The 14,497-nt window shown below is 34.7% G+C and overlaps 1 protein-coding gene across 2 annotated transcripts in view; it reads left to right on the top strand.

Annotated features, from left to right (window-relative positions):
* Positions 1–14,497, top strand: part of LOC105227342 (serine/threonine-protein phosphatase rdgC) — a 102,486-nt gene that overhangs the window by 29,610 nt on the left and 58,379 nt on the right. For both annotated transcript variants that reach the window (XM_019990718.3, XM_029550702.2), the window contains exon 2: positions 12,872–13,805. In XM_019990718.3, the coding sequence (XP_019846277.2) occupies positions 13,469–13,805 (337 nt within the window). In that variant the 5' untranslated portion in view covers positions 12,872–13,468. The remainder of the gene's footprint in view (positions 1–12,871; positions 13,806–14,497) is intronic.

Here is a 14,497-nt window from a genome sequence, read left to right on the forward strand (position 1 = left end):
ATCTCGCTTTTTACTACTAGAAAAAATATCTCGTTTCAGAGAAAAGTAGGAGAGAGTAGGAAATTGAATGCTCTACAAAATGGTCTCCTACGATTTTTTCCTAAACCTAACCGTTTGAAAGATATTAACACGTAAAATTTGATTATTTTAATGCAAAATTTTTTTCCTATGAATTTGTTAATTCAATGAAAAAAACATTATAAATCAGAAAACTCATAGTTATGTAAAAATTACAAAAATTTTGTGCTCAACTAAACTTATCGATTAGGTTAAACGTTAACGCCGTATCCATAGTCAACTAGCAATAAAAAAAATAAAAAAAGAAATGTAAAAAGTTAAAAAAAAAAAAATTAAAAAAAGCTAAAAAAAATTTAAAACAGAAATATAAAAAAAATTTAAAAAAAATATGAGACCAGAGGCAGTAAATTTTTTAGTGCTCAACTGAAATGGTCTGTCTATTAAGCTAAATGCTTACGCAATAACGCCATCGACAAAAACCAATAAAAAAATAATAAAGAATTGAAAAAAATATAATAAAGTTCAAAAGGATACATAAAATATTAAAAAAAAAAATTTAAAAAAAAAAAAAAAAAATTGAAAACAAATTAAAAAAAAAAATAAAAAAAAATTGGAAAAAAAAACATTTTTATAAATTTAAAAATTATGGGACCGCTTTTAGGGCAGTAATTTTTAGTATTTTTTTGGACCCACTCTAATATAAACACATTGTATGTGAACTTGTCTGAAACCGCAACAGGCAGTCGTACGTCGCGTATGAGTAATATTTTAAAATGCCGTGTACTGACTCACATAGTTTTCTATGTTAAATGTGCATGTATATTACATAAATGCCCACATATAGTAAACTCTATATACTGTGTGGATGCATATGCTTTTTTAATTTTTCCACATTTTTCTGCATTTTCAAAGAGCTTCGCAGTTTATTTGCACAGCAAATTTCTCATAAGCAGCTACGCGCATGTTTGTTGGCTCGCAGCCAATTTGGGGGAGATTGAAAAACCACTAAAATATATAGTATGTATGCGAATTAAAATTATTAAACAAAAAAGTAGAGAAAAAATATTTGAAAATGAAAGTTTAATCTACTCGCTTAAAATGCCGCAGGTGGCGCTTAAATGCACAGTAATAATTTATTAGTTTCCAAAATAGCAAATTTTTTATGTTTGACAAACTCATATGAAAATAATGTGTGCAGTTTACTGACATTGATAGCGCAGTTGAGTGGTTTAACAAGTCAATTGTGACACGAGGGAGGCATGCTTGATGAATATATGAAATATATATAGACACACAATGAAGTATCTACATACATAATAAAATACATTTTTTTGGCAGGATTCGTTTTTTTTTATTCCTTCCCAGCGAACATTTTTACTACGTCTGAGGGCAGAAAAAAAGTCGTGGATAGTCCGATCTAGAGAATAAGATGGCTGTGGAAGCAATTCGAATTCGTTAATTCATTGATTTTTGTCATGGTTTTCTCTTACGTGTGACATAATGCATTGCCTTGGTGAAACTATACCTTCCTTTTCTTCACATGCGGTCGTTTTTCGGAGATTTCGTCCTTCATTCGATCCAATAACGCGACGTAATCGTTGTTGATGGTCATTCCATTTTCAAGGTAGTCAAAAAAATAAGTCCATGCACTTTTGTTATAACCTTCCCAGCCGGGTGTTACGTTTTTCCACTCTTCGGAGCGGGTTCACCTGTATTGAATGCTGGTATACACAGAGATAGCCTACTTTTAGGCGATTTGCCGAGAAAATCAAAATTTTATAAAATCTTTAGATGTAGATATGTCGAAAGATATAACTATAACTATTTTAGTTGCATTTTCTGGCTCTTCATCATCTAAATACAGTTCGGTCTTTAAATTTATTTTCAAAGAAAGTTTCGTTTTTGCTTTTCCATTGAGCTTGTTAACACATTAACAAGTTTTTTCACTGCTTCGCTTTTTGATTGTCAAATAAATGGCACTGTTATCTTACAATGAAAAGAAAATTCGGCATAAACTTTTCGCAAGAATTTAATCCCACAGAGAGCCAACGGAAATTGCCGGTTGCTTTGAAGTTTAATTTTAAAATACACACACAGTATCCGCATAAATATGTGCAAATATATATACATGAGTTTGCTGATGTTATATGTGACTAACTCGTATCAAGAGTGGCCGCATGCCTACAGGTCAAATAGCAGTACACCAGCATAACACTGACCTACCACAGCAGTTGATTTGAAGAATGTGTGCGCGCAAGCGAGGCTGTAACTACGCCTACAGTAGTCACAGCGGGTTCAGCAACAATGCTGTGATGAGTGTGGTAAAGCCATTGTGCATGAGTGGGCATTTGGCATTTGTCATGCCACATCCTTGAAATGGGTCCTCAAGGAAACGGAGATCGAGGTTTGCTGTCTACAATGGGCAACCATAAGTATGCATGTAACACATATGTATATATATTGTATGCATTTCTGTGTATAAGTGTAGCCTACCGAATCGAGCGAAATTTGAAGTCAGCTAGAGCGCTTGATTTGGACAGCGCTACAGACAACCGCGAGACAGCAGCACGCGTGTAGCAGCGGAAGCACTTGTGGACGTTTGCCAAAAAGCGCACGGAAGTGGGTTTATTACACAAATACGAAAAGAAAAATAGCAGCAGAGCGAAATGGTAAATGGCAGCCAAGAATGTGTGGGTGAACTTGTACCCAACGAGCCTCAATCCCTATGGAATTGAGTAAATGCTTAGTGTACATTAGCACACATGTGTCCCTTGTAAATATGTATTCTGACCTTCGCATGTAGTTAAAGACGCCGCTCCAGTACCACTTTGCCACTGCATAACAATTACGCAACATCAAGCAGTTAATTTCCGCTTTTATTGTTTGAACTTTTGACATTTTACTGCCATTTTTGGTCTTGTGTGTAATTTCCCCGCCAACTTAGACTTGTTGTGATATTATTTACATATAATGTATATAAGCTGAACTTAAATTATTAAATGAAATTGATAGTTGTGCCTCACTGCTAAGCATGTGGTTCATCTTCGGTCGAGAATTTTGCATTAAGCGCGTTGATTTAGTGCTGATTTCTTATTTTTTTTTGGTTGGTTTTATAGCTTTTTGTTGTGAAAGCCTTGGCTTAATCACATTGCAAAATTTACTTGGTCGCAAACGACCTTGAGAACACTGAGAATTTTAGTATGCCTATATACATATATATGTGTGTATATGTGATTATATGTGCAAATGCTTGGAAATATGTATATACTAATTGTATGCCTTAAAGATATGTATGTATATAGTAATGTATATAGTATATACATATTATAGTAAACTCACTTGAGTGTGTTTGTCTGCACTAAATAAACCCGAAACGTGCAACTCTTGCTCAAGACAAGCAAATATATGAATACAAAATCCAAGCTAAGATCTGAAGCAGATTTTTGAAATAAATTTCTATCATTTGAGTCTAAGGAATAGGTTTGTGTCTAGAATTTAACTTCAAAATAAAAATTTTCTTTATTTTTTATACGTCTTAAAGTTCCTCCTATAGTTATGCCTGTTTTATTTGTAAAAAGTATTTAACTTCAGCCTAAATGTATGCAAGGTTTTATTTGAAATCAAAATGACAGGACTGTAACTTTCAGAAAATATTTCCAGACATTTAGGCTGTGGTTTAAACACTTCAAACTATAAAATAGTGATGAAAATGTGCTAAAATAAAAGGCTTAATTCCAGAAAATAAACTGAAATGGATAATTTAACATGAAATGGTTGAAAGATGATTTTCTAATATTTTGAAAAGGACGTTGCCTACATTCAGGCGTATAATTAAATAGATTACATCAGTGCCTACATTTAGGCGCATAACTTAAATCCACTATAATAATCTCTGTGATGATATCTCCAAAAATTTAAGTTTTCCATACAAGACTCAGATTTTGATCGGTCGAATATCGTACGCTTCGTATACATCTCAAAATATTTACTGGGTGTTCAGAGTTATTGCTGATGCGCGTGTATAGCTGCACGTAGACATTTCCCATTTATTATTATTTACACAATCAGTCAATTTAATTGCTTGCGTGTGCTGCACATACGAGCATTGTATATGCCGAGTGAGTAATAACGCTTTTACAAAAATAAATGTCGGTCCGAACGCATCCGTTACGAAATTGATCAAGCTTTGTCACAAACGTTTCAACGTTTTCGTGTTTGTATTAAATATTTGATGGCACGCTTGTATATTTTTTGCAGAATATTTTACTGCAATGCTTAAGTAAAAACGTGAATAATTCAGTTTTAATGCATTGCATGCGTATAAAAGTCACTCCATCCTCAAAAAGTAATAATTTGTTTAAGCATTGTTTAAGCTCAGCATAAATTCAATATTCTGCTTATTTAAAAATTGTATTCAATTAAATATAATTAACCCAAAATTAACATTTACTAACTGTTAAAGGCTAACAATATGCACTTATATAATAAAAACCGCAAAAATTCAATGTACAAGTATGAAAAGCGAAAATGTTGCGCATACGCCGTGGCGTATAAGTCTCTACTTAAAATTCGTTGCATCATTTCAAAACCAGCTTGTTGGATAAGTTTTGGCAATTTTGTGCTAAACCACACAATAAAATGTTGTTGTGCATTGCTTTATATTGTTTTGCCTAATAAAAATTGTAATTAACCAACGGCAACATAAATTTAATTAACCGATTATTTGCATTTCGGTGCCCATTTCAATTAATATTCACTGAATAGCATTAAGTGCTTGTCATTCGGGTTTAACTAGCATGCTTTGGGTATAACTAATTTAATTTGTATGCCAATGTGAAAATCTGCCTTAATCGTGGTATTATAACTGCGCATATTACTAAATTATTGGTATATAAATCGATGCATAGGCATATACATATAATGTTGTGATTGATAGAGAAATTTTGTCCGAGACGGCTATTTGTGCTATTAAACTCAAAAATATCATATAAACATAAAAAATATTTGCCAAGATATAGTACGTAATGCTAATTTACAGTACCATATATTACAGAGAAATGTTAGTGTTGTATTTTGCAGTACATATTCCAGAATCATGAATTAGCAGTAAAATGTTTGCAAAAATATTGCATGTAATGTTAACTTACATAGCCATTTAGCATTTATACTTTGTTACAGAGAAATGTTAGTCTTGATTGTTGCCAGTAATAATAATTTACAGAATCATGAATTAACCGAGAAATGTTTACCAAAAATGTATATGTAATAATAATGTTACAGTATCTTTTATTATGCATATACCATATACGTTAATGTTATATAATAATATTTTTGCGGAAATAATACTGTTTAGTTACAGAATCACATATTTGTAGGAAAATTTGACAATGAATGAAGTTAAATAAAAAATATTAGCAGACAATATAAGCATATAGAGAAATGTTAGTCAAACAAGTTGAAATTCAAGAAGTGTTCTAGATTTACAATAAATACTGCTCTAACTATCACTTCTGATTTTCTAATGGACTGCAAGAACATACTAAATAGTGATAGCTCATTAATCAACCGAGTATAGTGATAAAAGGCGGCAAACGAAGACAGAAATTATAATGACTGCTGCACAGACTATATTAAAAATTATAACTTCTGAAATATTTTATAATATGAACAACATATCCAATAACTGAGATCATTACCGCAATATCGAATAATACAGATAAGACTCACTTCTTCGGCATCACCTAAATATTATTATTTTCCATAGGGCGCATCTGCGCCTAAATGTTTCAAAATATAATTAGTACACGCACACAAGCATCTATCAGCTATTCTATAAAAGTAAAAACCTTAATTAAGCAAAACTGTGTGGTGTGGCAGGCATTTATGCGTTCAATAATACGCATTAACGCTCATCAGACTTATATAGGTAAGCGTAAATCACTTTCATTAACACGCGTCTGGTACTTAATGTAGCTACACACGCATCAGCACCATTTTTACCGTTAATTTAAGCAGTGTTCGAAAGGCAGTATGCGTAAAGATACTAAGTGTGTATGTGTGTGTACTCACACATCTTTGAGAAAGCACTCAGATGAGTGAAATTACACACTCACACTTATCGTGCGTCAGCTTCTAATCACCTTTCATATGTGTGTACTACAGCAACCATCAACGTCTCAAGCATTACCTGCGTCAGGTGCTTAACCTAGTTCGCTGCAACATCCTCCACGCCTGCTGCCAAAGCGCGCTTAAATGCTTTTGCCATTAGCTTCGCAGCACATGCTTACTTTACCTTGTCTATGTAATTTAAATTAGGCATCTTAAAGACGTTAGAAGCGCTATCAGCTGTCGCCGTGACATTGCGTGTGTCGCTCTGTTAGTGTCTGTATGTGTGCGTGCCTTCAATATCACGTTCACGCATGCACTATGTCGGCGTGAGTGGCCATAAAAAACTTGCACATTTAATGTATTTCGGAAATTTGATTTTCTCACCCATCAAATAGGCATAAATATATACCTAAAGGTAACCTAGTTGAGTGCCGTTAGTATGCATATAAATTTACATTTTACTTTGTCGTTTTCCGCTCACAAAAGCGTGTTCACTTTGTATGTATGTGCTTAGTAAGTATGGCTTTGGCTTGATATTTAGCTAAATGAGCTCACCTCTGGGTATATCCACGTGTGTGCTCGCATAATATCTTTGTATATATATGTTCGTGTTTACACATGTGTATTCGTATTTAGGCGGCTTGTAATCGGCTATGTGTCACCACTAAATTTTGCGTCGAAATAATCGCAAATGTCAGAATTAATTAAAAAAGCAATTAAGGCTGTCGGAATTCAAATATCAATTTTTGTGGCAGGCACTGCTCTTCTGCATATTCGCGGCGTGTTGTTGGGTAGGCAATCAACAGTACGTGGTTAGTTCAAAAAGTATCTCGAGTTTTGCATTTCTTTAGAAAGTGTTTGTTTATTCATGAATATCTATTTTGTTTCCTTCAAAGTAATATTTTTCTTCTTTATTGGCCAGTCGTTCTGCCTTTTCGCTGTTTGACGCCAACTGGAGATCCCAAGGGTAACCAGATCCTTCTCAATTGGCACACGTCTTGGGTCTTGGAGACAGCATCCATTGGAGCTTTGATTTACACGTTATAACCATAAAATCATGACTCTTAACCAGTTATGACCCTCTGGAACATATTTTGGTCGTCCCAGATGACCATGTGTAGAAACAGAAGTAAGAGAAGTAGCCATGGGAGAGACGCTGGAACACTTCTTCTGCTTGTGGTCGACCTTATCCAGAACTCGTTTGAGATATGATAGGATAGATGGGTCTCTATTAAGCTTCACAAAAAGTTGACGTCCTGCCCGATGTAAATTGCAGCTCGTATTATAATAAACCTGCATCTGGCATTACTAAGGACCAGTAGGTCTATGTATGGCATAAAACCAGCCAGTGTAACCTAACATAGCTTATTTATACATTAACTTGTCACTAAGTAATGCATCCTGCACGTTTTTCTGGTATTTTATGCCTCCGCTACTCACACCAAGTCACTAACGTCGCAAGAATGTAATAAATTGTATGATTACAATAACTGCGAACTGCATTAAATACTAAGTCCAGCAGCTTAGCACATGAAATCTGCCACATGTACTTAGCTGAGTGTACCAGCTATTCACGACCATTTAAATGCCGCAGTTAGCTAGTGTTTAACTAAGCTTCTAGTGCTGACTTTGACATCCGCCAGTTGGTGTTGTTGTCTCTCATGCGCGTGACAACAATTAACGCACAAGCAATTGCAACGGCAGTCGGCAGTCGCCAACACGGATATACCTAATGCTCATAACGCATCCGCAAAGCTCTGATTATAACATCTTTGCGCGAGCTCGAGCTCGTGCATCCGACTATCACTCAAATGCAGCCGCTGCTCTGGTAGCATTAGCGCTTATTTAACTTAATTGAACGTAACTATGGTAATGGGTGATAAAGTCATTAGCCGTTGCGGTGCTCCACTATTTCTGTGGGCGCTGTTGACGTCCATGGCGTTGACAATGACAATGCCTGTGGCTTATTGGCTTTTTGGTCAGTTAGCTGGTTGATGAATTGATGAGTTTGTTGCTTATGGCGGTAGGTGCATTGACACGAGCGCGATGGCTACTATTGTTGTTGACGCAGGTATTACCGTTGGCGTTACACCTCGGTGGGTTTAGCAAGTGCGTGTCATTGTGCTGATAACCAGAATATGAGTCGGTTAGACAGAGAGACCTAGGCAGATGAAAACTCTAGAACTTGTTGGGGTTTAAAATACTTTGATAAAAAAATTGCATCCTGTCGGCTTTGTAACTTAGATATAGGTATATAAATAGATCTCACAATATGCTAACTTGGAACAGATAAGCTTATATCAAACTGTGCTTTGAAAAATGTATCGATCTTCGAATTTCAAACTTGTTCCTAGCTAAGAGCACTATGATGAGGTTTCTGCGACCTATTGAAACTCATATAGATTGAGTTTGGATCATGTTTTACCATAAATTTCGGCTTCCCAACCTCCTAAATTGTTCTAATCTATCCAAGTTATATGGGTTTCAACAGTCCGAAGGATCCTGAGCTTATAGCAGACAATTCTATTCTATTCAATTCTATATATTTCGGGAAAATTTTGACCTTAGATACCAAGACTCCAAGATTTTTGTTATGAAAATAATAAGCATGTCTCTGATCCTATTAAAATTGTGGTTATGTTTTCAAGTAGATTCCAGAAAACATTTAAGAACAACTTCGACAGCCATTGGACATCAAACTGTTTTGTTGTGGTCCTAGTGCAAGTGGCTCATTTATCACTTCAGCTCTGAGGCTTAATTTGCAAGTCTGTCCTGTGAAACACAGAGTTCATGAGCACATCAGCGTATCGGCTGGTTCCGATCCACCTACTACTCCCACACACAGACCGTGACTTGAAGAGCAAGTCAAAAAATCTACATCAAAAGTCAAGTGGTCTATCAAATTTCAACATAGGCACTTAAAATGCTGATTGGCCGCTCTAAGACGACGGCAGTATTTTATGTGCCTGCAGCGAGACGCAGACGCAGACACAAATTTATGTGCACGCATAAATTCTCGCTTTTTATTTCAATTATTTTTGGCTCATTTAATCAGCGCACAGCGAACATAATGAGCACATTTATGGCACTACCCGAAAGTACTTGTTTCGCAGGAAAAAATAAAACTGCAACCGGCAGGAAAGCGAATAAAAACCAGCAACCAACAAATAAAAATGTAGAAAATATGTAAATGTCAAAATAAGGCCAGCGCCACACTGCCGCGATCGCATGGAGGTGGACAGGCATTCAATCAAAACACAACCTAAATCCGGAGCAATGTGTTTTGACTAACTGCCTGTGCGTTGAAAAGGACACATACCGGCACTGTAAATAACTTTACTAAAAAAATTGTTTCGCGGCTTGTGCGGCTGTGCCGTGGCCGTCCGATGGTAATCGCATTTCCGTTTAGCGGCTGAAAAACTAGCCGGAAGTTGAAAAAGCGAGAATCGTGCCGTCAACGCAATGAACGAGTGCGTGAAGGATAGCGGCGTTTAGTGAATATTTAACGATACAGTAGGTCGGAGAAGTATACGTATTGGGTCTAGGTTAGATTTGGTTATATAGGTCGGACAACAGGCCGTACACAGACCGACTGGTTCTTAGCCAAGCCAGTTGAAGGTTCTGTTTAATTTGAGCTGAAGTATTCCTCAAACAGACGTCAACGCTTTTTGCGAACTTTAAGAGCGATTTGATATCTAATTTTGATACTTCATCAAGTGCCTTCAACTATGAAGCTACTATTTATTTAAGACGGGTTACAAATAATTCTGGACCCATTAAGCATTATCTACGGATGTGACGCCAGGAAAGCTGAACAGCTGACAACAGACGTCCCTCTTGTTAAACGTTCTTCTTTCTACAACTACCGTCGATCTTAGGGGGCGTGTCTCATCGTATAGAAATAAAAAGTTTATTCGACTACGCTGTGGCACATTAACTGTTAAGTAGCGTTCATTAGCAGTTCTAATTTTGTGTGCAACTGTCCATTCAACGCATGCTTTGTTCACGCATCTAAAGTAGCTGTTGCGTGAGTTCTTTTATGTTTGCTATGGCCATGAGTTGGCGTGCGCTTAATGTTTTACTTTTGCTTTCATTCTCGACACTTTTTCGCGCTTCAGCTTATCAGCCGCCGTCCACTGCGTGCGTTCCAACCAACTTAATAATCCTTATTTCACCTTTTGGCCAAATCGAAATTTTCAACTATGTTTTCGCTGTTTCGCTACGAACGCCGATAAACTCTTCGCGCTGCCGGCAGGATAAGCGGCGGTTCAACTTTTGTGCGCCATATTACCCAAAGCGTTGCCTTATCCGCTCCGGCCACACACAAGCCCATAAGCAAACCTTTACAAAATATTCGCTCCAAATGTTTTTGAAATTTTGTAACAATTTTCATTGTTATACCGTTGCTTTGCTTGTTTTACGTTGTATTGATTTTTCTCCACCATTCATACCTTGCACCGTTATGCCCTATTTAACGCGGTAACTTTTAAGTGGTGCGCCAAAAATGTTGTTGGAATTGTTTTCTAGGTTAATGGTGTAAAAATTTCTGCAGGTATTTGTGTGTGTGTGAATGTAAGCAAGGATGTTTGCTTTTGTGTGCGTAAATTTTGGGTAACATTGATTTCATGGTTGCTTAAAGCTGCTACTTAATATTATTCCTGTCACTGTTTTAAGGCTTCAATTTTGTAGTAAAGTAAATGCCAGTATTTTTTATGTCATAGAGTAACAAGTAATTTAACACCCAAAAAGCAACGTCATAGACCCTATAAAGTATCTATATGTGGTATAAATGATCAACATGACGAACTGTCCGGGAAACTAGTTCTTCAGTTTTTGAGATTACGATGTGAACTTTAGCACACGCTCTTTCCTCTCCAAGTATGTGCTTATTTGTCAGCACCGACAATATCGGACCACTATAGCATATAGCTGCCTACCAACTGAACGATCGGAATGAAGTGTTTGTATGGAAAACCTTTTCATTTGACGAGATATCTTCGCGAAAATTGTTATGGATCGACAATTAAGAGTATCATGTAATTTTCGAAGAAATTGTTGCAATCGGATCTTTATAACATACAGCTGTCATACAAATTGAGGGATCAAAATCAAGTTCTTGCAAGAAACCTTTTGCATTTGTGAAGGATATTATAGCTTCGACGCAGCCGCATTTTCGTTCCTAAATAAGTTATAGATTTCGCTGACATACAAGCTGGAGCTTCGTATAGAAATAACTTGAGTTTTTCCTCCATTAAATTAAGTCGACTTTAGTAAATAATTGAGATCACAAATGTCATTTAATATAAAAATTTAAATTATTTTAAATCTAACAAAATTATATTTCTTCCTTTTTCAGCTGACAATAAAGACTTCCAACACATCACTGAATAATTAATGAGTTAAATACCGCTAAATGAGTGATTGACATAAATATCTAAAGTGATTATCTACCGTAATGACAGAAAATGTAATTGCCGCGTCAACTTGTTAAATAAAAAAAGTAATTAAAAATTTATTCAGTGCAAAAATAAGCATTACGCGGTTTACAGACTAATACGTAGTGAGATATAAATCGACTGAATAAATTACTAAAATTGTGTTGTGTGTATATATCATGCACGTACATGTTTTTATGTATGCATGTATGTATGTATCTGCATAATTGTATACAAAATATTAATCATGTTGTTGGTTGTTGGCTTGCGGCATTTTAGATCATACTTTTACACAAACGTTTTGCATGAATTTATATTAAATTATATAAACAACAACAAAGTACATAAAAATGCGCATTTTTCGCTGCGAAAATGTCAATTAAATATACATACATACATATATGGCGTTGGAGTTTGCGCGACTGCAGTATTCGGACCCTCTAACATGTGTCAAAAAGCTATTAAATTTGTAAGCCGACAATAATTGGAAAAATGTTTTTGTAATTCAGTGACATTTTCCAACAATCACAGGCAGATTAATGTCTGTGCATATGCAAACACTACAGTATTCGACAAAAATGACTTTTAACAATGGCTATACTCGTACTATATATTGAAATAGTCGGTTGAGAAATTAAATTTGGTGGAGTGCGTGTTAATATAAAAAATGTGAAATTTAAAAAAACAAAAAAATAAATATTAGGAGTATAATTTTGTTAATTTTTAGTAAAACTTTGCATGACTTAATTCTTACATAATTTATAATATTTAGAAATTGCTATAAATATTTTTTACTACCAAAGTATTATTATAACTTAAATGCAAAGAGAAAAATATAAAAATTAAAAAAAAAATTTATTAAATTAAAAAAAAAAAATAAAAAAATAAATGCAAAGTGAAAAAACATAAAAAAGTAAAAAATAAATTAAATTAAAATTAAAATTAAAATAAATTAAAATATAAAAAAATGAAATAAAATACAATAAAAAAATTAAAAATAAAACTAATTAATTTAAATACAAAGAAAAATATACCACAAAGTAAAAGCAGATTAAATTAAAAATTAAAAAATTATAAAAAATTAAAAAAAAAATTAAATTAAATATAAAAAAATAAATAAAAAAATTAAAAATAAAATTAATTAATTTAAATGCAAACCAAAAAATATAAAAGATATATATGTATAAAAAGTTAAAAAAAAATTAAACTAAATTAAAAAAAATAAATACAAAAAAAAAAATAAAAGAAAATTAAAAATAAAAATAAAGAATAAATTAAAAATAAAAAATAAAAAATTTCTACAACATTAGGGTCGCTCAAGTGTACTTCCATACAACATAAAATAAATTCAATTATACTGCTGTTGAACGACAGCTGTTTTGAAAAATATAAACAAAAGAAAGCAAATATGCAACCGAGAAAATAATAACAAACTAAATAATTTTTATAAGTGTGAAAACCCCACACTCAAAATGTCTACGCAATAATAAAACAAAGACCGGTCAACGGCTCACTTGTGGCATTGCGCCATAGTGAACCACAAGAACACCTACCTTTTTATACACGTTGCCGTCAAAGCTTCGCACCCCCAAATGTCACTCAAAGTGCTTAAGAATGGAAGAGCTGCGTGGCACTTGTGCGCGGAGAAACCAAAAAAGTTGTAAAGAAACAGGCATTACAAGAAAATTACACAACAAAAACAATTAAAAGAACACTCGAGCGACTACGTTGTATAAATACGTACATACACAACGAAACATATGCGTCAGTTGTTTCCAAAAATACAAAAAGTAAAAATATTCACGCTTAACAAAAGCACATCAAGTAAATAAACATAAAAACGATAAGCAGTACACCTACGCACACCGCCCGCACACACACCGCCACCCACACTAGCCCAAAAAAAAATGCTGCGTAGCTGTGTGTGTTTGGGTCGTGGCGCGAAACGGCGCAGCTCCTCGCTAGAGGACACCTCGTCGTGTCGCTCGTCCGAAATCGAACGTGTCGCCAAACGTATGGAGACCATGACCGTCTATACGAAAACCACGACGACGTCAAAAACGACAACCACAACAACAAGTAAGCTGCAGCAGCAACAGCAACAGCAACAGCAACTGTTGCAACAAAGCAACGACGGCGGACGCAGCACCACTTCCAGTCTATTGCAGTTCTTCCAATCGAAAACGTGGTACCGGCACTGGCGCAAAACGGAACGTTCGATGAGCATGTCAAAGACCGAAAGAAGTGAGTCATTCTTTGCTATTATTTACATATTTGAATTACAAAGAAATATTTTAAAAGAATGCGGTGAAATGAGTGAATGAGTTGAATTGCCAACAAGTGACAATTGGTATGAGTGTGTGCGGACTTAAGGGTGTCAATAGAAAGTTGTAATATTATAGTGGCTTGATAAAGGTAAACAGTGCTTTGAAATATGCATTTTGAGACTGCTAAGCAGTTGGCGTGTCTAAGTAAAGTTTTTAGAGCTCGATTTATTTGTGGTTTATTACCAAAGAAAAATATTTAGTGAATACTTGAGGTATGTCTTAGCATTTCTGTTGACCAGAGAACTTTATTTGGGGTAACCATACACATTCCTGTTGCCCAAAAATATTTTACGTTCAATCAAAGTGTGAAAAATGTTATTTAATTACCACAAAGTATTAATAAAAGCTAATCAAAGTTGTATTTCTCACGCACTACAGCCCAGCGTAGGCAAAAAAAAAAAATCCAAGCGGAAGTTGAAACACTCTATTTTTAGTTATTCGTAGTATTTTTACTATATTATTTATTAAAAGCCACAATTTAGCTATTTTTAGCCAAACCTTAAATAGAAAATATTTATAATTTAAGCCGTTTTTCTACTATTTTGGTGGTTATGACGAAAATGAATCAATAAAAAAATAAAAAATATGATCGCATTAACCACGTAGCTA

The sequence above is a fragment of the Bactrocera dorsalis genome, chromosome 5 (genome assembly GCF_023373825.1).
Source record: "Bactrocera dorsalis isolate Fly_Bdor chromosome 5, ASM2337382v1, whole genome shotgun sequence".
Lineage (NCBI taxonomy): Eukaryota > Metazoa > Arthropoda > Insecta > Diptera > Tephritidae > Bactrocera > Bactrocera dorsalis.